General features: G+C 39.0%; 2 protein-coding genes across 3 annotated transcripts in view; both read right to left on the minus strand.

Annotated features, from left to right (window-relative positions):
- Window positions 1–26,294, minus strand: part of LOC307123536 (adhesion G protein-coupled receptor E5-like) — a 224,242-nt gene that overhangs the window by 86,664 nt on the left and 111,284 nt on the right. The gene's annotated exons all lie outside the window — the stretch shown is intronic.
- Window positions 426–21,643, minus strand: LOC307123545 (B-cell receptor CD22-like). Of its 2 annotated transcripts, XM_079812105.1 has the most exons (10): window positions 21,605–21,643; window positions 18,303–18,371; window positions 16,813–16,835; window positions 16,497–16,725; window positions 13,993–14,235; window positions 7,300–7,554; window positions 3,482–3,563; window positions 3,190–3,235; window positions 2,984–3,043; window positions 426–2,898 (listed from the first exon to the last, which is right to left on the minus strand). In XM_079812105.1, the coding sequence occupies exons 1-10, from the start codon at window positions 21,621–21,623 to the stop codon at window positions 2,878–2,880; spliced, it is 1,047 nt and encodes a 348-aa protein (XP_079668231.1). In that variant the 5' UTR covers window positions 21,624–21,643; the 3' UTR covers window positions 426–2,877. The 2 variants fall into 2 exon arrangements, with proteins under 2 accessions (XP_079668231.1, XP_079668230.1); XM_079812104.1 differs by having other exon boundaries at window positions 16,497–16,835.

Consider the following 26,294-nt stretch of genomic DNA (forward strand, 5'->3'; position numbering starts at 1 on the left):
GAAGAGAAATCAAAAGTTTGATAGTAAGAGCTTTATGAAAGGCAGTTATTATGAATGAAACATTTATAAAGTTGAAACACTTATTTTGTGTAGTGAAAATACTTTGTGGTTTGGTGTATTGTACTAACACAATTTGCCTTGCTTGTGAAAATAGTACCAAAGTGATTTAAAAAAAACTGTATGTGACTGGAATAAGTAATCAGCTGAGAATGTAATTCGTGTTCAAAAAATTGATTTCAGGCTGTGTGGATTTAGTTGTAGTTGTGTTTCATTTTTTGAGAGTGCAAGCATGACGTTGAACCAACATCACATTGTAACATTGATTCAATGCCATTACCAATGATTTTTTAATTAAATTTTAAAAAAATGTCGACATTAATGGCGGGTGCTTTTTATGCTGTTGTATAACAGAAGACTGTAAACTTACGATATCAGATCTTTATTTTCTGCATTGAAAACAAACAGTGAGGATTAAAGTTTAACAAAACATCTTAAAACATCCAAGCTAAGTAAACAAACTATACGTAACAAATTTTAAAGAAAAATACATGCACTTGATTACACACTTTTATATCAATTCACGTTTCTTTTCAGGGCTCCACACACATAAGATACAGTGTATATAAAAAGTCCACACAATCCTGTTAAAACAGTGTTTTTTGTGATGTAAAACATGAAAAAATTATCAATCATATCAGAGCTTTTGCACATTTGATGTAAAAAATAACCCATGCAATGCCACTGAAAACGAAAGTTTCAGAAGATAAACATTTTGGAAATCCCATGAATAGCTCCATTTATCGGTTGCTTTTGGCACAGAACCTTCTGCAGTCTAATAGAAAGCTAAAACGAAGAGAACGTTTACCTTTCAGCATTACAATGTTTCAAAACATCTACACACATCTAAATCAATAAAAGAACGGCTTCGGCAAAGAAAGATGCATGTTTTACACGACCAGTCAGAGCCCAGACCTGAATCCTACAGAAAATCTGTGGTGGGACTTGAAGATTTAGCAGATATGGATCTTTTTGCAAAGAAGAGTGGGAAAAAATTGCCAAGCAGAATCTCTGCAGGAAAGAGTCGCCATTATGGTGATCGGTATTTGCTTTAGTTGGGCTCTTGACCCTTGACTTTGAGTATAAGTTCAGTGGTGTGAAGACTTACACAGGTTATTTGGTTGGAACGTACTTTGATTTTTAGTGGCATTGTATAGGTTATACAACCCCAAATCAGAAAAAGTTGGGACAGTATGGAAAACACACACAAAAAAAGAAGTGATTTCTAAATTTACTTTGACTTGTATTTCATTGCAGACAATATGAACACAAAACATTTCATGTTTTGTCTGGTCAACTTCATGTCATTTGTAAATATGCATCCTTTCCTGTCATTCAGACCTGCAACACATTTCAAAAAAAGTTGGGACAGGAGCAATTTAGGGCTAGTAATGAGGTAAAATGGTTAAATAATGATGTGATTTGAAACAGGTGATGTCAACAGGTGATTGTAATTATGATTTGGTACAAAAGCAGCATCCAAGAAAGGTCTAATCCTTTAGGAGCAAAGATGGGCCGAGGATCGCCAGTTTGCCAACAAATACGTGAGAAAATTATTGAAATGTTTAAAAACAATGTTCCTCAAAGAAAGATAGGAAGAGATTTGGATATTTCACATTCAACAGTGCATAACATAATTAAAAGATTCAAGGAATCTGGAGGAATTTCAGCGCGTAAAGGACAAGGGCGCAAGCCTAAGCTGAACAACCGTGATCTCCGATCCCTCAGGCAGCACTGCATCAAGAATCGTCATTCATCTATAAGCGATATCACCACATGGGCTCAGGACTACTTTGGCAAACCTTTGTCAAGTACCACAATACGTAGTAACATCCACAAATGCCAGTTAAAACTGTACTGTGCCAAAAGGAAGCCCTATGTGAACAGTGTCCAGAAGCGCCGTCGACTTCTCTGGGCTCGGAGGCATCTGGAATGGACCATCACACAGTGGAAATGTGTACTGTGGTCAGATGAAGCAGTATTTCAGGTATTTTTTGGAATGGAATGGACGCCGTGTGCTCCGGACCAAAGAAGGATCATCCAGACTGTTACCAGCAACAAGTCCAAAAGCCAGGGTCTGTCATGGTATGGGGTTGTGTCAGTGCCCTTGGCAAAGGTAACTTGCACTTCTGTGAAGGCACCATTAATGCTGAAAAGTACATAGAGATTTTGGAGCATAATATGCTGCCTTCAAGAAGACATCTTTTCCAGGGACGTCCATGCATATTTCAACAAGACAATGTAAAACCACATTCTGCACACATTACAAAGTCCTGGCTGCGGAGGAAGAGGGTTCGGGTACTTGACTGGCCTGATGCAGTCCCGACCTGTCCCCAATAGAGAATGTGTGGCGCATTTTGAAGCGCAAAATGCGACAACGAAGACCCCGTACTGTTGCCCACCGTAAGACTTGTTTGCAGGAAGAATGGGACAAAATTACACCTGAAACACTTCATCACTTGGTGTCTTCAGTCCCTAAACTTCTTTTAAGTGCTGTGAAAAGGAATGGCAACATTACAAAGTGGCAAATGCTTTACTGTCCCAACTTTTTTTTAAATGTGTTGCAGGTCTGAATGACAGGAAAGGATACATATTTACAAATGACATGAAGTTGACCAGACAAAACTATTTATTTGCGTTTTCCACACTGTCCCAACTTTTTCTGATTTGGGGTTGTACATTTGACACCAATCATGCAAAAGTTCTATTATGATTTATCTTTTGTCTCAATGTTTATATCAGAAAAACACGCTGTTTTAACAGGCACATGTTTCCACTGTACATAAAGGCTAAAAAAATGTTTTGTCTGTGTCCCAAACACTACGGCGTCCTCCTGTTAGGCTGAAAGAAAGAAATATGAATGGATATATAAGAAATACACTCCATTTTATTTTGTTTGGTGTATGAAAAGATAATTTACACTTACCATTGCATTCTCATACACAGGTTGACTTAACTCAGCTTTGCGTGTGTTATAATTATTCATCTTTACCATAAAAAAACAGAATAGAGAGAAAATGCATAAATAATGTCTTCGATTGCCCACTATAAAAGTCACAACTATTCAGGATTTCAATATGTGAGTGATCAGATCATTAGTAACCTACCGATAACCAAAATAATTTTTCTCACCTGAGATTTGAGTGCATCATTTCTCTTTTTCATCCACTTGAGTCCACTTAAAAAAAATGTGATTTGATCAGTTTTTATTTAAAAACCTGTCTAGTTTGTCTATACTATTTGTCTGTTCTATATTTAGTGTACATTTAATAAAAAAATCTTAGAAAATACATTCTAAGCTGACCACCAATTGTGTAGAAACGCCCAATTTAGCCTTACAACTGAATCTTTACTTAATACTGGTTGTTTGTGAAAAAGAGGTTAAATAACAAGTAACAGCAGTCAAATATTGCAAATAACTTACCAAATCAGCACCATCATGATGATAATGACAGCACCACAAACCACTCCAATGGATATGTATAATATCACCATACATCCTCCAGCTGAGACAAAAAAAGTATAACATCAGAAAATGTTAAGTTACTTCACTTTAGAATTAGTCATTTAAAGGGATAGTTCACCCAAAATTCTCTCATCATTTACTCACCCTCAAGTTGTTCCAAACCTGAATGAATGTATTTGTTCTGTTGAACACAGAAGATTTTTTGAGGTGGGTAACAACCAGTTAGTATGTATAGTATGTAATAAAGTCTTGGTTGGTTACCCACCTTCTTCAAAATATCATCTTCTGCACTGTAAAATGTGATTCTAGTACTCACATACTATGACTTTTTTTACTCAGAAAACCCAAGTTCAGATTAATTGATTGGGTGAGGGTGAGTAAACGATGACAGAATTTTCATTTTGGGTAAACTATCCCTTTAAGTTTATGAGCTGTGCTAACATTAACAGTCACAATTAAAGTTACAGCGTTAGATCCATGTAGATTGTCAGCCTGATAGTAGAAATGTCCACTCAGTAGTGCAGTGCTTCTCTCCATTGAACATTGTGGATGTCTCCCTCATCAGACACGCCCAATTCAAGGGTTTACACAACATCGTTTTCAACTGAATTTTTGGGGCCTGCAAAATGCAAGCTTTTGAAAACTATGCATTTACTGTCAAAATGGCAGCAGGGATTCCCCTGAGGGGAAGTGCTTAGGGAAGTTTGCAAGTGCATGTCTAAAAGTGGAGTGGAACGCAGCCCTATAGTCTTGCCGTCTTTACTGATGAGCTAATGAGCTGATGAGTTGAATGAGAGAGTCATACAAAATGTCCACTGTTGGGCTCAATGATGGACACTGAGACTAGGGTTGCCACCCGTCCCGTAAAATACAGAATCGTCCCGTATTTACAAGCAAAATGACGCGTTCCGTATCAAACCAATACGGGACGCGATTTGTTCCGTATTTTACATAGGTCCACACATAGTTCAATAAACACACAAGGATTTTGCAGTGTGGAGAATACTGATAGCAAATATAAACAAATCAATTTCACAATAAGTAGTACAGGAGCTCATTTGTGCGTGATTGCGTTTTAGCGGCTTTGTTGCTGTAGCAGCGGAGTCTCGAGAACATGCGCTGTGCCGTGTGCCTGTAAAATTGCGCGTTTTTTGAAAAACATGTCGAGTTTGCGTCGCGTCCACCGTTTAAACGCAAGAGGATCTCCAGATATAGAGCTGAATATCAAAATGGTATCAATGGGTCTGTCCAGTAACTCATGATGAACCTCAGGCCAACTGCACACTTTATGAGAAGCATTTCAGTGTCTCAGACTGACTGATTTAAAGCAGCAGCGCTGACAGACACATCTGTGCTTCTAAAGGTAGCCTATAGTTTTTTTTAATGGATAATATATTCATATAATATTCCATACATTATCAGAGCTTGGCAGACAGAATTATTATTTTTTAGACAGGTTAATTAATAGATTATAGCCTAGTAAATGTAATTATTAATTTATAATTTAGCTACGCTATAATCATACATAACCAATAATCCTGCACAGTAAAATCCCCAGAGTTAAATTAACACTGCTCAGAGCACATATGGTCCCACTCTACAGAGTGTTAAAGTAACACTGAATCAGTGTTAAAGTTAATGAGATACTTGAGAGATTAATTAAGTGATGATTGGCCATTAGTGATGAAAACCTGATGATAATGAGTAGAATCACTGAAGGAAAGAGAAAAAGAAAAACACAAGAACTACGACTGACTATAAAAAAGACATTAAATCTCTGAAGATCTCAGCAGAGGAGGATTAAACAACTCCACAAACAGCATTACCAGCTTCACACATTACTAACCAGACTGACTTTATTTCTGTCAGACGTCTCTTATTGAGAATTAACAAATGTTTTGTTTGATTTTGTTGTGAAAATTGTTAGTTTTAATGTGACCATCATGGTGATCAGTGTTTTCTTTAGTTGGGCAGTTTGATGACTTTTTAACATTAGTGTTTCTCTGGCTGCTGTAACTGAGTTTGCTATGGCAAGAAAAGCAAGAGTAAACACAATCAGATGCTGTCGGCTGCTCGATGATGAGAATATGATCATTGTATAATGATTTAATTCATTGATTTTATGACTGAGTATGAGCAATATACTATTCACTTTTTTTATTGTGATTTTAGAAAAGATCCAACACTGTTTTAATCAGAAAAGCTGAATAAGTTTTGCAACCGATTGTACACTAATCGTTTCTAACTCCTGCGAGATGAACTCACACACAGACATCAAGAATCTGCCTATGAATCTCAACAATGGTGACATGCTTCATGCCACAATGCATTCTGGGAGCCATAGATGAGTTTTGCGTGATGCACCCAGAATGCATTGTGGCATGAAGCATGTCACCATTGTTGAGATTCATAGGCAGATTCTTGATCTCTCTGTGTGAGTAAAACTCGCAGGAGTTAGAAGTGCTTATTGTGTGATGTGTTATTAAACCGCAGTACAAATCTTACGTAAAATTTTTTTGATAATTGTTTAGTTTCTCTGATGATAACATTGCTGGATCTTCTGCCCTAGAATCACAATGCTCCTATAATCAATGACTTTCAGGGGATCAGCAAATAAGGCACTATATGATGATAACAACTGTATCATAAACAACAAGCGTCAAGATTTTCTTGCCATTTTCACCGTAACGAACAGTTACAGCAGCCAGAGAAAAACTTATGTTGGCAAGTCAAGGGTCAAGAGCCCAATTAAAGCAAACACTAATCACAATAATGGTAACTTCAAACAACTTTAATTTTCAATAAAACATCAACATCTAAACCTCAATAAGAGCTTCTGTAGTCATCTGATAGAAATAAAGTCAGTCTGGTTAGTAATGTGTGAAGCTGGTAATGCTGTTTGTGGAGTTGTTTAATCCTCCTCTGCTGAGATCTTCAGAGATTGAATGTCTTTTTAATAGTCAGTCGTAGTTCTTGTGTTTTTCTTTTTCTCTTTCCTTCAGTGATTCTACTCATTATCATCAGGTGTTCACCACTAATGGTCAATTATCACTTAATTAATCTCTTAATTATCTCATTAACTTTAACACTGATTCAGTGTTACTTTAACACTCTGTAGAGTGGGACCAAATGTTCTCTGAGCAGTGTTAATTTAACTCTGGGGATTTTACTGTGTGTCATATAAAGTTTATGACATTTAAAAAAAAAATTAGATAAAAATGGGACAAATAATTACATGATAATATAGTCATAATTTAATTTTTGAAATTCAAAAAAGTGATTACTGGTTCAGAATGACTGCTTAAAGGCACAGTTCACCCAAAAATGAAAATTCTGTCATCATTTTCTCACCCTCCAGTTGTTCCAAACATGAATACATTTCTTTATGTTGAACACACAGGAAGATTACTATGGAAGACAATGGTGCCCCCAAAGAAGCCTGGTTACAAACATTCTTCAAAATATCTTCTTTTGTGTTCAGCACAACAAAGAAACTCATACAGGTCTGGAACATCATGAGGGCGAGTAAATGATGACAGAATTTTCATTTTGGGTGAAATATCCCTTTAAAGTGCACCAAATAGGCTACTAAAGAGTTCTTTAGAAATAAATAAAATAATAAAATGTAAAATAATATAAAATGTGTTCTGTTGCAAGTTCACATACTTGATCTCATGTTTTCTTATGGTTTATTAGTGAGCTGTCAAGTTTTCAATGTAGAAGTAATCATTTCATGACGTGTTTTTTTTTTGTGGGGGGGGGGGGGGGGTACTCACACATGACGTTTAGAGTCACAGCATCAGAGTATTCCTCTCCATGTTCATTGATGGATCTGCACTTGTATTCTCCACTGTCATCAGAGCTGATCTTTGAGAGGTTGTAGATTCTTCCAGATCCTACAATCGCTCCTCCTTTAAACCACGTGATTTCTCCAGAAGGGTTTGAATCACTGCTGCAGCTCAGAGTCACAGAATCTTCCTCCACTATTTCACAACATGGACTCACCCCTACAAATGTGTACGATGGAGGATCTAGAAGAAAATGGATGTTATTTAGTGAATTTTTTGCAATTTAAAACATTTTGTACTACAGTAGAGATTGTTTTAGAAGCCATATCATCAAGCTGCCTGAATTCTTAATGACATTTATTTGGAATAAATATAAATCTATCTGTACATATGTGCTTAAGTGAGAAACTGTCTCGGTGCATGATAGTTAAATAAAATAAAGCAAACAAAAACACAGAGAGCACTAGAAACAGGAATATACACCAAACAACAACTGACAAAACACAAGTGACATATAAGCTCTATATATACACAGGGAAGACTAGTTTAACTATATAACAAGAGGGCGTGATAAATGGGAAACATAAGGGGGAGGCAGAAGAAGGGGAGGAAAGGCGACGGGTGGAGCAGGCAGAGCAGATGGACATGGTGGAGCAGGCTGAGCAGATGGGCAGGGCAGAGCAGAGCAGATGGACATGGTGGAGCAAGCTGAGCAGATGGGCAGGGCAGAGCAGAGCAGATGGACAGGGTGGAGCAGGCTGAGCAGATGGGCAGGGTGAAGCAGGCTGAGCAGATGGAAAGGGTGGAGCAGGCTGAGCAGATGGACAGGGTGGAGCAAGCTGAGCAGATGGACAGGGTGGAGCAGGCTGAGCAGATGGGCAGGGTGAAGCAGGCTGAGCAGATGGAAAGGGTGGAGCAGGCTGAGCAGATGGGCAGGGTGAAGCAGGCTGAGCAGATGGGCAGGGTGAAGCAGGCTGAGCAGATGGGCAGGGCGGAGCAGGCTGAGCAGATGGACAGGGCGGAGCAGGCTGAGCAGATGGGCAGGGTGAAGCAGGCTGAGCAGATGGGCAGGGCGGAGCAGGCTGAGCAGATGGACAGGGTGGAGCAGGCTGAGCAGATGGACAGGGTGGAGCAGGCTGAGCAGATGGGCAGGGCAGAGCAGATGGACATGGTGGAGCAGGCAGAGCAGATGGACATGGTGGAGCAGGCTGAGCAAATGGCCAGGGCGTAGCAGGCTGAGCAGACGGCCAGGGCAGAGCAGATGGACAGGGTGGAGCAAGCTGAGCAGATGGACAGGGTGGAGCAGGCTGAGCAGATGGGCAGGGTGAAGCAGGCTGAGCAGATGGCCAGGGCAGAGCAGATGGACATGGTGGAGCAGGCAGAGCAGATGGACATGGTGGAGCAGGCTGAGCAAATGGCCAGGGGGTAGCAGGCTGAGCAGATGGCCAGGGCAGAGCAGATGCACATGGTGGAGCAGGCTGAGCAAATGGCCAGGGTGGAGCAGGCTGAGTAGACGGCCAGGGCAGAGCAGATGGGCAGGGTGAAGCAGGCTGAGCAGATGGACAGGGCGGAGCAGGCTGAGTAGACGGCCAGGGCAGAGCAGATGGGCAGGGCGAAGCAGGCTGAGCAGATTGCCAGGGCGTAGCAGGCTGAGCAGACGGCCAGGGCAGAGCAGATGGGCAGGGCGAAGCAGGCTGAGCAGATGGGCAGGGCGAAGCAGGCTGAGCAGATGGGCAGGGCGAAGCAGGCTGAGCAGATGGGCAGGGCGAAGCAGGCTGAGCAGATGGGCAGGGCGGAGCAGGCTGAGCAGATGGACAGGGTGGAGCAAGCTGAGCAGATGGACAGGGTGGAGCAGGCTGAGCAGATGGACAGGGTGAAGCAGGCTGAGCAGATGGACAGGGTGAAGCAGGCTGAGCAGATGGACAGGGTGGAGCAAGCTGAGCAGATGGGCAGGGTGAAGCAGGCTGAGCAGATGGACAGGGTGAAGCAGGCTGAGCAGATGGACAGGGTGAAGCAGGCTGAGCAGATGGACAGGGTGAAGCAGGCTGAGCAGATGGGCAGGGTGGAGCAGGCTGAGCAGATGGACAGGGTGAAGCAGGCTGAGCAGATGGACAGGGTGAAGCAGGCTGAGCAGATGGACAGGGTGAAGCAGGCTGAGCAGATGGACAGGGTGAAGCAGGCTGAGCAGATGGACAGGGTGAAGCAGGCTGAGCAGATGGGCAGGGTGGAGCAGGCTGAGCAGATGGACAGGGTGGAGCAAGCTGAGCAGATGGACAGGGTGAAGCAGGCTGAGCAGATGGACAGGGCGAAGCAAGCTGAGCAGATGGGCAGGGTGGAGCAAGCTGAGCAGATGGACAGGGTGGAGCAGGCTGAGCAGATGGACAGGGTGAAGCAGGCTGAGCAGATGGACAGGGTGAAGCAGGCTGAGCAGATGGGCAGGGTGGAGCAGGCTGAGCAGATGGACAGGGTGGAGCAAGCTGAGCAGATGGACAGGGTGAAGCAGGCTGAGCAGATGGACAGGGCGAAGCAAGCTGAGCAGATGGGCAGGGTGGAGCAAGCTGAGCAGATGGACAGGGTGGAGCAGGCTGAGCAGATGGACAGGGTGAAGCAGGCTGAGCAGATGGACAGGGTGAAGCAGGCTGAGCAGATGGGCAGGGCAGAGCAGGCTGGACTGGGAGCCAGGGCGGAGCAGGCTGAGCAGACAACCACAGTGATTCATGAGTTGGAGCAGACTTGGGAGTGGGCATGGGCTGGAGCTGATGTACTGGCCCTAACTCTACCCCTTCAAATGCACCTCTTTGTTTTTCTGTGGGTCTCTGGAAATGTCAGTCAGCTATCAACAAAGCTGACTTCATTCCAGCCTTTGCTACTCAGTCAGATATTGGTATTTTAGGCTTGACTGAGACCTGGATTATACCTGAGGACAAAGCAACCCCTGCTGCTCTCTCTCTCTCTGCCAACTTCTCTTTCTCTCACACCCCCATCAGATTGGGAGAGGTAAGGGTACTGGACTTCTCATTTCCAAGGGCTGTAAATATTCGACAAGCAAGCCATAGCTATGCCACATGTCCGCCAAGAGCAAAGAAATTAACCAGAACTTGTCCTTATCTGAGCCATAAAATCTGTGAATAATAAATATGGAGTCATCTCAGCCTTAATAAACCTGTTAACAAGCAGAATCACTGAAGGGAAGAAGAGAACAGAAGAAAAGAGACGAGCAGAAACACAAGAACTACAACTGACTTCAGCCACAGCTTTAGATGAAATCAACTGAAGATAAAAGAAGACATTAAATCTCTGAAGATCGCAGCAGAGGAGGATTAAACAACTCCACAAACACACAGCAAAATCCCCAGTGTTAAATTAACACTCCTCAGTGTACATATGTGTCCACACTACAGGGTGTTAAAAGTAACACTTAAGAAGTGTTAAAGTTAATGAGATAATTAAGTGATTAATTAAGTAATGATTGACCATTAGTGATGAGAAACACAAGAACTACAACTTCTCGCCACAGCTTTAGATGAAATCAACTGAAGATAAAAGAAGGCATTAAATCTCTGAAGATCTCAGCAGAGGAGGATTAAACAACTCCACAAACAGCATTACCAGCTTCACACATTACTAACCAGACTGACTTTATTTCTGTCAGACGTCTACAGAAGCTCTTATTGAGAATTACATTTTTGTTTATTTTGTGTTGAAACTTTTTTGTGTTGAAACCATCATGGTGATCAGTGTTTTCTTTAGTTGGGCAGTTTGATGACATTTTAATGTTAGTGTTTCTCTGGTTGCTGTAACTGAGTTTGCAATGGCAAGAAAAGCAAGAGTAAACACAATCAGATGCTGTTGACTGCTCAGTGATAAGAATATGATCATTGTATAGTGATTTAAATCACTGATTAACTTTGTTTTTACTGTGATTCCAGGAAAGATCCAGATCGGTTTTATTCAATAAAGCTGAATATGTTTTAAAGCAGATTGTACACTAATCACTTCTAACTCCTGCGAGACTAACTCACACACAGACATAAAGAATCAGCCTATGAATCTCAACAATGGTGACATGCTTCATGCCGCAATGCATTCTGGGAGCCATGGATGAGTTTTGCATGATGCACCCAGAATGCATTGCAGCATGAAGCATGTCACCATTGTTGAGATTCATAGGCTGATTCTTGATGTCTATGTGTGAGTAATCCTCGCAGGAGTTAGAAGTGCTTATTGTGTGATGTGTTATTAAACCGGAAAACAAGATTTATGTACGTTTTAAACATTGATCAGTTTATCTGTTAAAATGCTGCTGGATCTCCTGCTGTAGAGTCACTAGGCTACTATAATCAATGACTCTCAGGACAACAGCAAATAAGGCACTATATGATGATAACAATTGTATCACCAACAACAAGCCAACATCATCTGTCATCAACTTGTCATCATCAATTTTCTCTTGCTGTTCTCACTGTAACAAACAGTTACAGCAGACAGAAAGAAAAAATGCTGATAAGTCAAGGGTCAATTGCCCAACTAAAGCAACACTGATCACCATAATGGTGGCGTCAAACAAAACTATTATTTTCAATAAATCATCAACATCTAAACCTCAGTAAGAGCTTCTGTAGACATCTGACAGAAATAAAGTCAGTCTGGTTAGTAATGTGTGAAGCTGGTAATGTTGTTTGTGGAGTTGTTTAATCCTCCTCTGCTGAGATCTTCAGAGATTTAATGTCTTATTTTATCTTCAGTGGATTGCATCTAAAGCTGAAGTCAGTTGAAGTTCTTGTGTTTCTCATCACTAATGGTCAATCATAACTTAATTAATCACTTAATTATCTCATTAACTTTAACACTTCTTAAGTGTTACTTTTAACACCCTGTAGTGTGTACACATATGCACACTGAGGAGTGTAAATTTAACACTGGGGATTTTGCTGTGCAGCATTACCAGCTTCACACATTAATAACCAGACAGACTTTATTTCTGTCAGACGACTACAGAAGCTCTTATTGAGAATTAACAGAGTTTAACTCTAATGTGTTTCATTCGTCATCATTATGGTGATCAGTGTTTCAATTTGTTGGGCTCTTAAAGGGTAACTAAACCCTAAACCAACTTTTTTTAGTTAATGATCTGTAATAATGGGGCTTTATTAATGCTGTTCATTGATTCGAGTAAATGTTTTAACATTTGAGTATAAAGTGTTTTAATTCTATAAAATATGGTGTAAAACCGCCAAAGTGCTGCCCTCTTAAGGTTGAACGGTGGCTACTGCAGTTGAATTTTCCTATTGGACGTTGTGGTACATTGTGACGTAGGATGGTACTTCCAACGGCTCACTATCCGCGCCCCTGGCACGAGCTCACCACGCCCTCAGAAATGTTTTGCCCAATCACATGAAGAGAACGGCTTCACTCCAGTATGAATTGTCATGTCAGAAAAATTATGAATGAAACTGACTTGACACTTGCTTTAACATTGTAATGAAGAAAATATGGTTAAATAATGCAGTTGCCAGTATACGTCAGGCTTTTCTTGCGATATTATTGCCGCCCGTCATGTGTACAGATAATTTTCATATATGAGACGCGCTTTCAAACCCTGACACGCAAGTGGTTGCCGCGGTAACGGACAGCAATACCGTAACGTGCTGGCGTATATTCTATAGTCTAACTTATTTGAGGAAATCCGTTTATATTAGGCTTTTAGGTCTGAACTTATTGGTCCTGCGCTGCTTATTGATTCAGTTCATTTGAATGAAAATACATCGTATGTATATCAGATATCTGATCCATTTTTAGTGGCATTCAGTGTAAGGATTTGACTGTTCATAGATTAGGTCAGTTCTCTTGCGCTGCTGCTTCACTGGCATCGTCGGCATCGGGAGTTAACGCAGTTTGAGCCAGCGGCTCGCATTGATAAGGCTCTGGGTCTGTGTATAATTCACCCTCCTCCAATTCAGGTGAAGGTGGGGGAGAATGACCGCTCAGTTGCAAAGCTTGCGTCACTCCAGTCACTCGCGAGTCTGACAGCTGTCAATCAATCCGTCACTGCGGGTCTCAGGTGCACGCCCTCCACTCAGCCCCGCCCTCGGTTCGTCCCCTCTGTGTCCACTGGGCTCTGCCCACTTTTCCAGCATTTTTCAAAAATTGCCAGTGGGTGGAGTTAAGCTCTGAGCAGGGGTTTAGTTACCCTTTAACTCTTATTGTAGGTTTGTCTTTTTTTTTTTCGCCCGGTGTGATAGTGTGTATGTAAAACACATTTGCAGTAGCAAAGGAAGCTAAAGTGAAATGACATTAGGTGATGATGGTTACCTGTTGATGGTTTTATAATAATCATGAAATCAATGATGTCATTTGAATCTAACAATTATGATGTGCTATTAATACATTTACACTACAAACCCTGCGTTACTGAAGCATCAGATCCTGCAGTATTATAGTATTATTTTAACAAACTTGAGCACAAAAAGTAAATCTATGATGACACACACAGACATCAACAATCAGCACATGAATCTCAACAATTTGCCACTTCGCACAACCAAAGCTATGGCATCTCACAAGTATGAAAGAAAAAACAAAGCCAATTGGAATAGCATTCGGGAGGCAGGACTCATAATAGAGAACGAGATACACACACACACACACACACACTTAAAATATGACTGAATGCTTACTCACAAATGACATTGAGATAAACAGCAGGTGATATGTAATTGTCTTCAGGTACAGCACAGCTATATCTGCCTGCATCCTCTCTTTTGACTGACTGAAGCAGGAGTTCATTGTTTCTGCTCTCAGTTAATGGCTGTGAGTTTCTGTACCAGATGAATGTTGCTCTGTCAGTCAGAGTGCAGCTGCTTTTACATGTCAGATGGACTGAATCTCCCTCTGTCACTCTCTCAGGAGACTCCACCTGAAGATCTGAACACAACACACACATTATATCTAGTGCTGCTGTCATACTGTTAGACATTTCTGTAATTTGTACAGTTATTTACTATATATCACCCAGTATAATACTGTAAATTCTCTTTACAGTAAATAACTGTAATTCCCGTTGCATCATGGGAATTTTCTGTGACGTCAAACAACAAATACAGTGATTTCCTGTATTTTTTTTGTATTTACCACAACGGCCTCTTTGGCACAATTGGGATTGACAGGATTTGCTTTAGATTTATATTAGGAACCATCAGTGCAGCATTGACAGTTTCACCCGAGGAGAGAGCTCACTGTTCGGACACCCTGCAAAGATTGTTTCATCTTTGTGAGAACAGCAAACAAGCAAGGTACACAGTAAATTCCCCGGTGTTGAATTAACACCGCTCGGTGTTTATATGGGAACCACCAGCAGGGTGTTAAAGTAACACTGAAGCAGTGTTAGAGTTAATAAGATACTGTTAAGTGATTAATTGAGTGTTGATTGTTTGATTAATGAAGACACCTGATGATAATGAGCAGAATCACTGAAGGAAAGAGAAACACAAGAACTACAACTGACTTCAGCCACAGCTTTAGATGAAATCAACTGAAAAGACATTACATCTCTACAAACCTCACTGACTTTATTTCTGACATCTACAGAAGTTCTTATTGAGAATCAACAGAGGTTTAGATGTTGTTTTATTGAAAATAGTTGGTCACCATTATGGTGATCAGTGTTTCATTTAGTTGGGCAGTTTGACTCTTGGCTTTTAATGTCAGGTTGTGGTCTTTGTAACAGTGTTTACTGAAACACATAATTTGTTGCAAAAGAAATCATAAGCAAAGATGGTCATATGATATATCTTTCAACATCATAAACGAGACTGATAACAGACACATACAAAATTTAATTATCAAATTGTTATTAGTAGATTTTTACCAGGAATTCTTTCTTGCCAGATATCAAATATACAGAAATTTGTTGTTTAAGTACATTGAGAAGAAAACCAATTTACGCACAGCCACACAAACATTAAGAATCAGCATATTAATCTCAATGACGGTGACATGCTTCATGCTGCAATGCATACTGGGATATATAATAATCATAGCATAACACTCATGACTCCCAGCATGCATTGCAGCATATCACCATTGTTGAGATTCATATGATGATTCTTGATGTCTGTGTGCGCAAACATTTTTTGTCCCCTAGATGTATCTAAAAATCTACATTTAAGATGACGGATCTGTGGCAGTAAAGCATTTATGGTGAAAATGTTTAGTAGAATTTTTTTCTACTAAAAAAAACTTTTATTAACATTTCTTTTATCTACTTTTCCCAAAGATTTGTTTGGTCAAAATAAAAGATGATAACTATTTCACCTGATAATTTATGTTTATGGATTACTTTGCAACAAAGTATGTGTTTCAGTTAGCTTTGTTACTAAGACCACAAACTGACATAAAAAGCCAAGTCAAACTGCCCAACTAAAATGAACACTGATCTCCATAACGATGACCACACATTTCCCATAAAACATCAACCTCTAAACCTCTGTTAATTCTCAAAAAGAACTGTAGACAAATGACAGAAATAAAGTCAGTCTGGTTTATAATAAGAGAGATTTAATGTCTTTTCAGTTGATGTCATCTTAAGCTGTGGCTGTAGTTTTGTTTCTCTGTCCTTCAGTGATTCTGCTCATTATCATCAGGTGTCTTCAATAATCAAACAATCATCACTCAATTAATCACTTAAGTATCTTATTAACTCTAACACTGCTTCAGTGTTACTTTAACACCCTGCTGGTGGTTCCCATATGAACACTGAGCGGTGTTAACTCAACACCGGGGAATTTACTGTGTAAGTATGATTTGTACTAGCCACGGTTGTCTGCACCCTAATTTTACCTAGCTTGTCAGCATTGGTGCTAAAAACTGAGGTAAACTTAACGTTTTTTTTTTTTTTTTTTTTAAATGAGTTTATTGAATTAGATTAGGAACCAGTGCAGCGTCGTAAGTTTTGCCAGAGGAGAGAGCTCATGGCCCGGACAACATATAAAATTACGTAACGTTAGGTTATCATTTGCTTCAGCTTTGGTGCTAAAAACTGAGGTAAACCTAACGTTTTATTTTTAAAAAGACAAAACAGTGTTGCCAGTAAGTTACTGTACAATCTATTTTAAATGTCTAACAGTGTACACTGATTATTATTCAACATAATGCACACAAGAAGAGATAAACCTCATGAAAGTCACCTGTGATATTAAGAGTCACTCCTGGTTGACCAATCCATTTGTTTTTATCAGTGATGAATCTGAAATAGTACTTGTGTGAATCCTTCAGTGTCACATGACTCAGTCTGACGGTGCAGTTCTGCTGTTTATCTCCCAGATACTGAAGCCTCTGACTGTATTCAGTGTCATTAGACAGATCTGGATACTCTACACCTTTTTCAAAGACTTTAGTCCAGAAGACGTTCTTGATCTGATTGCCAGTAGGGTATGTATAAGTGCAGTTGATTATCACTGTTGAGTCATTTAGTGCACAGATGTGTGAATGACTGTAACTCACATGCCAATCACCACTAGAAACCCCTGAAACACAAAAATCATCCAGAACAGATTATCTTCAGTTTGTGAAACAAGAATGCTGGAAAAAAAATCTGTATGCAAAACAGGCATGTGCAGAGAGGAGGGCTTTGGGGGCTTGAGCCGCTGCACTTTTTCAAAGTTAATTAATATCATTGGTAATATTGTTAACTGGCTACAAAGCACTACGCAAAAACATGCAGCACCAAAAGTCTCATTGTGTTCAATTCACTTGTATTTATGTATATTGATACACCATTTAATGAAACTATCATAATTGGTTAAATGAAGCCCAAGGTACGGTGGCCCAGTAGTGCACAACACAACGAAATTTAAAAAGCATACATAAGTTAACAAAACAACAAAATAAATCCACAACACAACGAAATAAAGCCACAACACAACGAAAAAGCCACAACACAACGAAATCAAGCCACAACACAACGAAAAATCCACAACACAACGAAATAGCCACAACACAACGGAAATGCTCCCGACCACTAGGGGGCTCTCGCATATTATGGGGTTCCATACTCGGAGTGCGGTAAAGTTAGTTTTCCTTGCATTGTTCTATAGATTCGTCAATCTTACAAATATTTAAACACTACAATCAGTTTTAAGTGTGTAGTTGTATATCGACATGAAATATCAATTCAAAATCACCTACGTGCATAATAGCTGCATATTTATACTCGAGAATGCTTTGACCCGCTGCCACGGCGCTAAGGGAGCGTCTGCCAATTCCAACAAGTTGAAACATATAATTTGTATGAATTAAATTAACTTTTTTTTTTAATTTTCAAATTCCAATGTTGTGTTTTGCATTATTAAGTCAGTTTTTACAATACAATCAAGCTGTGGAATTTTAACATGTCTGTTTTTAAATGTTAAAAGCAATTTTAATTCATACAAATTATACGTTTCAACCAATTGGTGGAATTGGCAGACGTTCCCTTAGCGCCGTGGTATCGGGTCAATGCATTCTCGAGCATAAATATGCAGCAATAATGCATGTAGGTTATTTTAAATTAATATTTCATATCAATAAACAATGGTTAGCCTAAATACTGTTAAACCTAATTGTGGTATTGATTTCTTTGTAAGATTGCCAACTCTATAGAACAGTGGCAACTTTACCGCGCTCCGAGTGCCTCCGAGTGGTTGGGAGCATTTCCGTTGTGTTGTGGCTTGATTTCGTTGTGTTGTGGCGATTTCATTGTGTTGTGGCTTGATTTATTTGTGTTGTGGCTTGTTTTCGTTGTGTTGTGAACTTATGTTTGCTTTTTATATTTCGTTGTGTTATGCACTACTGGGCCACCGTACGGACTATTATGTCAAGTGTAGGCTGACAAGAGCACGTAAAATGGTGCGAAAAGACTTTATTATATTACCATTTTTGGTCATTATGAAGCAATAGTATATATGCCCCTTTTGCAAAATCTTTTGAGTTTCTGAAGTGTTCAAGCTACTCACCGTGAATCATGAGCAGAACGATCAGAGGAAGAGGAAGAGCCATTCTGACTGACATCAGCATAGCAACACCTACAACACATGTACAGCGCCTCTTTTTTATTCATCTCTCATTGCACTTTTCATAAGACAATACCATGTAACCACACAGCAAAATCCCCAGTGTTAAATTAACACTCCTCAGTGTGCATATGTGTCCACACTACAGGGTGTTAAAAGTAACACTTAAGAAGTGTTAAAGTTAATGAGATAATTAAGTGATTAATTAAGTCATGATTGACCATTAGTGATGAGAAACACAAGAACTACAACTGACTTCAGCCACAGCTTTAGATGAAATCAACTGAAGATAAAAGAAGACATTCAATCTCTGAAGATCTCAGCAGAGGAGGATTAAACAACTCCACAAACAACATTACCAGCTTCACACATTACTAACCAGACTGACTTTATTCATGTCAGACGTCTACAGAAGCTCTTACTGAGGTTTAGATGTTGATGATTTATTGAAAATAATAGTTTTGTTTGACGCTACAATTATGGTGATCAGTGTTGCTTTAGTTGGGCTCTTGACCCTTGACTTGTCAGCATTTTTTGTCTCTGTCTGCTGTAACTGTTTGTTACGGTGAGAACAGCAAGAGAAAATTTACGATGACAAGTTGATGACAGATGATGTTGGCTTGTTGTTGGTGATACAGTTGTTATCGTCATATGGTGCCTTAATTGCTGATCTCCTGAGAGTCATTGATTATAGTAGCCTTGTGACTCTACAGCAGGAGATCCAGCAGCGTTTTCATCAGATAAACTGATCAATGTTTAAAACATGTACACAAGTCTTGTTTTCCGGTTTAATAACACATCACACAATAAGCACTTCTAACTCCTGCGAGATTAACTCACACACAGACATCAAGAATCAGCCTATGAATCTCAACAATGGTGACATGCTTCATGCCGCAATGCATTCTGGGTGCATCATGCAAAACTCATCCATGGCTCCCAGAATGCATTGCGGCATGAAGCATGTCACCATTGTTGAGATTCATAGGCTGATTCTTTATGTCGTGTGTGAGTTAGTCTCGCAGGAGTTACAAGTGATTAGTGTAGAATCTGCTTTAAAACATATTCAGCTCTACTGATTAAAACCAATCTGGATCTTTCCTGGAATCACAGTAAAAACAAAGTTAATCAGTGATTTAAATCACTATACAATGATCATATTCTTATCACTGAGCAACCAACACATCTGATTGTGTTTACTCTTGCTTTTTTAGCCATAGATACAGCAGCCAGAGAAATACTAACATTAAAATATCATCAAACTGCCCAACTAAAGAACACACTGATCACCATGATGGTGACATTAAAAAAGTAATTCTCAATAAGAGCTTCTGTAGACGTCTGACAGAAATAAAGTCAGTCTGGTTAGTAATGTGTGAAGCTGGTAATGCTGTTTGTGGAGTTGTTTAATCCTCCTCTGCTGAGATCTTCAGAGATTTAATGTCTTCTTTTATCTTCAGTTGATTTCATCTAAAGCTGTGACTAAAGTCAGTTGTAGTTCTTGTGTTTCTCATCACTAATGGTCAATCATCACTTAATTAATCACTTAATTATCTCATTAACTTTAACACTTCTTAAGTGTTACTTTTAACACCCTGTAGTGTGGACACATATGTACACTGAGGAGTGTTAATTTAACACTGGGGATTTTGCTGTGCATAAATATTTTCTTGTTTGACCTGTAATTCTTGTCATTAAATTATTACCACCAGATTATCTCCATTGGCTATTGTAACCAATAATGTGAAACAAACACATCAGTCATTGGATGAGAGATTGGGCTCTAAATGCATAAATGGAAATGTTATAGTGCAGTTTGTTCGTTCATCTGACTCATTGCAACTGGTTGGTTAAACTAATTTAGAACACATACTGTCAACTTCCTCTTTTTGGTGAAACCAAGGTTGTGTTTTTGGTTAAGCAAAAGTAAAAGCCTGGTAGTGACACCAACATCCAAAATACAACATATGTTGGGCAGGTTTACCCATTAAAAATCGCATCTAATCAGCAGATAAAGATTTTAAAAGTTAACCACAACTATATTTAACATGCAAAATATATAAAATCGACAGCATCTAAAAAAATCCCTGAAGAAATAGTACAGATCTATATAGTTCCTGTCTTTACACACACAGCAGGACTAGTCACGAGTCTTGGGTATGTCATTGAACATTATCACTGTTATTACTGATTTCAACAGCAAGACATAACAATGCTGGAATTTCAACTTGAAAGGCAGAAATAATATAAGTATTTGCAAAACCATCTTTGACTTTAAACATTATAGTTACAGCTAGTGTCCACTTCCCTGTGACAACTAGCCCCAATCTCCCCTACACACACACACACACACAATGTTGTATTTTATCATCCTAAATCATCCCCATAACCTATAACAATCATAAATTGTTTTCACCTGCAGGTAAAAATGTCAGGCGTTGCTTCAGAGTCCTCTGCGGATTTCTTAAACCAGCTCAATCTGAGTTTGAATGCACTATAAAAATCTAAACCACAACCAATAAAGATATTTCCTAGAAAAAAATACATCTGAGACTTAATTGAAAAGTTTATATGAATAACCACATAATGGTTTCCGTTTAACTGAAAAAGTTTCACAATAATTCAAAGACAATAATCCAAAAAGGCAAAAATAACGAAACAATGTGTAAGTCTTCACCCGAACCGCGGCCCCGAAAAACAATATACACAGCTTTTCATACTTGGACATATCCTGTGGCGTGGCCTTAAGAAGCTATGACTGTCATCATCATATAGTAATTCCTTATATGGTAAACTACTCGCCTTGGACTCACGCAATTACAATATTTGGCTGTCACAAGTTTTGCAACAAGCACACATGCATTTTGTCTTTCTTTGCAGCGGACACTTGAAGGCTTAAGGCCCCTGTCAAAACCACACAACTTTTATTATAGCCAACAGTCAGTTTGAACTTCCCTTTTTAAAGATGTCATGTTTAGAAATCAGCAAACAGTCCAACTGTTAAAGAAAACATGTTTAGCTCATTATCACATCTAAACAAGAAACCCACACTCACATCTAAAATGCTAACTTTGTTGCAAGGCAAGTTTGAATTTTACTATGTTTCAAGCAATTCAAACTTCTCTTGCAAATTGAACATTTCACAATTCAAATGTACTCGTTGGCCATTTAGGGCCAACTTGACAACACACACACAAGATATCTGATGAGAATAATTTAGAATGATTAGTAAACCACGCTCTTACCCATTTCACCAACAATCATGTTCCGTTTACAAACTACAAATGATCAGGGAGAGACTAGTGGTGGAGTTTTTCACACTGTGAATGACACGTGATTAACACATTTTAAAAATGAAGATATGAATCTTCACACACTGCATATAGCAGAAGCCAGCGTCGGCCAATAATGAGATCTCTCCTAATGACCTACGTGTAACAAATGTGTCAGATAAAATTGAATTGTTTACAGACAATCTTTTAATAATAATAATTAATTACATTTATATAGCGCTTTTCTAGGCACTCACTCAAAGCGCTTTTACATAGAAGGGGGGAATCTCCTCAACCACCACCAATGTGCAGCACCACCTGGATGATGCGACGGCAGCCATATTGTGCCAGTACGCCCACCACACACCAGCTGATTGGTGGAGAGGAGACTGAGGGATGATACCAATCGTATATATATATGGGGATGATTAGGAGGCCATGATGGACAGGGGCCAATGGGCACATTTTTTTGGCCAGGTTGCCGGGGTTACACCCCTACTCTTTATCGAAGGACATCCTGGGATTTTTAATGACCACAGAGAGTCTGGACCTCGGTTTAACGTCTCATCCGAAGGACGGTGCTTGTTACAGTATAGTGTCCCCATCACTATACTGGGGTGTTAGGGCCCACACAGACCACAGGATGAGTGCCCCCTGCTGGCCTCACTAACACCTCTACCAGCAGCTACCTAGTTTTCCCAATTTGGTCTCCCATCCAGGTACTAACCAGACTCAGCCCTGCTTAGCTTCAGTGGGAAACCAGTCTTGGGCTACAGGGTGATATGGCTGCATTTTTTTAGTTGAATAACTCCAGAAAGACCACGCCAGGCAAATCCAAAAAGCATTGTTATAATGAGCATTGGGTGATGTTAGAAGATTTATGCTAGAAAGCCAATTTGAATTTCTTGAAACATAGTATAATTCTTTCAACAAAGATTGCATATATGTGTTTGTGGTTTTATATTTTTCTTGTTTAGAGGTGTCACTGGGCGTAGCATGTTAATAACTGTTTTGCCCTGGTGTTAAACTCAGGGCTACGAAAAAAAGGAAGGTCAAAAAGACTGTCAGCTGTATGAAGTGAGATGTGGTTTTAACAAAGGTTTCTAAGCCTTCAAGTGTCCATTGCAAAGAAAGATTAAATAAATGTATGTGTGCTTTTTGCAAACTCGTGGTAACCTTTAAAAATATTATGATTGCTACACAGCAAAAACTCCAGAGTTAAATTAACTCTCCTGGGAGTATATGTGAGACCACACTCAAGAGTGTTAAAGTGTTAAAATAACAGTGTTAAAGTAACACTGAAGCAGTGTTAAAGTTAATGAGATAATTAAGTGATTAATTGAGTGATGATTGGTCATTATTGAAGATACCTGATGTTAACAAGCAGAATCACCAAATGAGAAAAATCTAAATTACCATTATGATGAACAGTGTTTTACTACTAACAGCTTTACTTTTGATCTTGACCCTTGACTTTTTGATATTATATATTTTTTTGGTGCTGTAACTGAGTTGTAACAGCCAGACAAGCAATGACAAAAGCTGATTGCTTGATGTTGGTTATGTTTTGACATCGTCATTATTTGACCTGAATCACTAACCTCATTTAGAGCCTAGTCTCTGAATTGGGTTTATCTTGTTGATTATAACATAAGATCCAGCATTTTCAATATAATTCTAAGGATTTCTTAAAAGTTGTTCTGATAAAAAAAATAAAAAAATAAAAATCTGTTTAGGCACACGCAAATTCAATTCAATTCAATTCAATTCAATTCAAATTTATTTGTATAGCGCTTTTCACAATACACATTGTTTCAAAGCAGCTTTACAGAAAGTGCATTTCATAAATGTACATTGAAAAATGTTAGAAAGAGAATGTTAAAGAAAAATGTTAGAATAAGTTAATCAATCATGTATTATTTTAGGCCATAACAACGCTGGCGTTGAGTCGTCTCTTCACAGGCGTCCAGTCGTCTCATCACAGGGGCATCTGAAGTCTCCATGAGAGGCTGGATACAAACTGGAGCTGACGAACTAGTTACCTCGGGACTAGTGTCCCGAGATAACAACAGAAAAGCAGATGGGAAATAATTAGTATAGCTGCTGTTCAGAATATTAATGCTTTTGATCCGATTTAACTGTAGTATAAAAGGTAATTATATTGTGAATGCTTGGCTAAAGAGATGCGTCTTTAATCTAGTTTTAAACTGGGACAGCGAGTCTGAACCTCAAACAATATCAGGAAGACTATTCCAGAGTTTAGGAGCTAAATGTGAAAATGCCCTTCCTCCTTTAGTGGACTTAGATATCCTAGGAATGACCAGAAGCCTCGCGTTTAGTGATCTTAAAGAGCGCGATGGATTGTAGGGCGATAAAAGATCAGTTAAATACACTGGAGCTAACCCATTTAGGGCTTTATAGGTCAGTAGCAATACTTTGTAATTGATACGGAACTTAATAGGTAACCAGTTTAGAGATGATAAAATTGGTGTTATATGATCATATTTTCTTGACCTAGTAAGAACTCTAGCAGCTGCGTTTTGGACTAACTGTAGCTTGTTTATTGATGATGCAGGACAACCAGCTAATAAAGCATTACAGTAATCTAGTCTCGAGGTCATGAATGCATGAACTAACTTTTCTGCATCAGAGATAGATAGCATGTTACGTAGCTTAGCAATGTTTCTAAGGTGGAAAAATGCCGTTCTTGTAACATATGAAATATGATTTTCGAAAGACAAGTTGCGGTCTAATATAACACCCAGGTCTTTTACTGTAGTGGATAAAGTGACAGGACATTAAATTTGTATTGTGAGAGGTTTTGTGGGCAGTTTTTTTGACTAATAAGTAATACCTCCGTTTTATCTGAATTTAATAGCAGAAAATTACACGTCATCCAGTATTTAATATCTTCAACACACGCTGTCAGTTTAGATAATTTAGCGTTTTCATCTGGTCGTGATGAAATATATAATTGAGAGTCATCAGCATAACAGTGGAAATTAATTCCATGTTTTCTTATAATATTACCAAGTGGCAACATATATATTGAGAATAGCAGAGGGCCTAGCACGGATCCTTCCTTGCACATCAAGATTTAGAGTAGGAATCTCAACAGTGGTGACAAATAGCTCGTAATTTATTCATGCAGCAATGAATGATGACTCCCAGAATGCACTGCAACATGCTTTTTGATGGTCACCACTGTTGAGATTCTCAGGCGGATTCTTGCCTGTGAAATTTTTTTTTTTTTTTTTTTTGGTCTTTTAATCATCAGAACAACTTTTAAGAAAACCTTAGGAATAAGTTGAACATGCTTAATTTTCTCTCTTGGAATCTATACGTAACTCAATATATAAGGATATAATCAACAATTCAGCTCAATTGATGACTATGTCAAAAAATAACACCATCTGATCAACTTTTACTCTTTGCTTGTCTGGCTGTTAAAGCAAAACAATCTAATGTGTTATATGTCAAGGGTCAGATTCCAAACTAAATCAAACACTTATCACCATAATGGTGACTTAATAATTGTGGTGTTCTCCTTTAGCGATTCTGCTTGTTATAATCAGGTGTTCGTCACTAATGGCCAATCATCACTCAATTAATCACTTAATTATCTCATTAACTTTAACACTGCTTCAGTGTTACTTTAACACTCTTATTTTAACACTTTAACACTCTTGAGTGTGGTCTCACATATACTCCCAGGAGAGTTCATTTAACACTGGAGTTTTTGCTGTGTACAGTCCAAGGCCAGTATCTTACCTGACCTAGACCAGGGTCGTAACATAATGAATTGCTGCATTATAATGACAGCCATAGCTTCTTAAAGGCATAGTTCACCCAAAAATTCAAATTCTGTCATAATTTACTCACCCTCAAGTTGTTCCAAACCTGCATGAGTTTCTTTGTTCAGCTGAACACAAAAGAAGATATTTTGAAGAATGTTTGTAATGTTTGTTCATTTTTGGGTGAACTATCCCTTTAAGGCCATGCCCCAATATGTTCGAGTATAAAAAGCTTTGTTCACTGTTTATCAGGGTTAGACTTACACATTTTTCTGTTATTTTTTGCCTTTTTGAATTATTGTCTTTGTATTATTCTGAAACTTTTTTGAGTAAACCAAAACCATTCTTTGGTGATTTGATAAAACTTTCAAAACAAGTTTTTATAATATCTTTATTTTGTTGTAGTTTATAAATTAATACTAGCTACCTGCCCAGTGCAATCAAGATTTCAAACTCCGTCCTTCGGATGAGACGTTAAACCGAGGACCTGACTCTCTGCGGTCATTAAAAATCCCATGGCACTTCTCGTAAAAGAGTAGGGGTATAACTAGGGGTGTGCATTGGCACTGCCCTCACAATTCGATTCGATTACGATTCACCAGATAATGATTCGATTCAATTAGATTCTACGATGCATTGCGATGCATCAAAATTCTACTGCACACAACAAGGCAAATCAGTCATGAGACAATACAAGCAGTCAGATATTGAACAACAGATTTTATTGGCTGCTATGTGTGTATTATCACTCTCCTGTATCTTTGACATAAATGTCATTAAATAAAATAAAATTTTATGGTACAGGGTATTGGATATGGCATTTTCAAACCTGAAAAAGAAAACATAAATCATTGCTTTCAGTGCTTTGA

The sequence above is a fragment of the Gobio gobio genome, assembly GCF_949357685.1.
Source record: "Gobio gobio genome assembly, chromosome: 3".
In the NCBI taxonomy this organism is placed as follows: Eukaryota; Metazoa; Chordata; class Actinopteri; order Cypriniformes; family Gobionidae; genus Gobio; species Gobio gobio.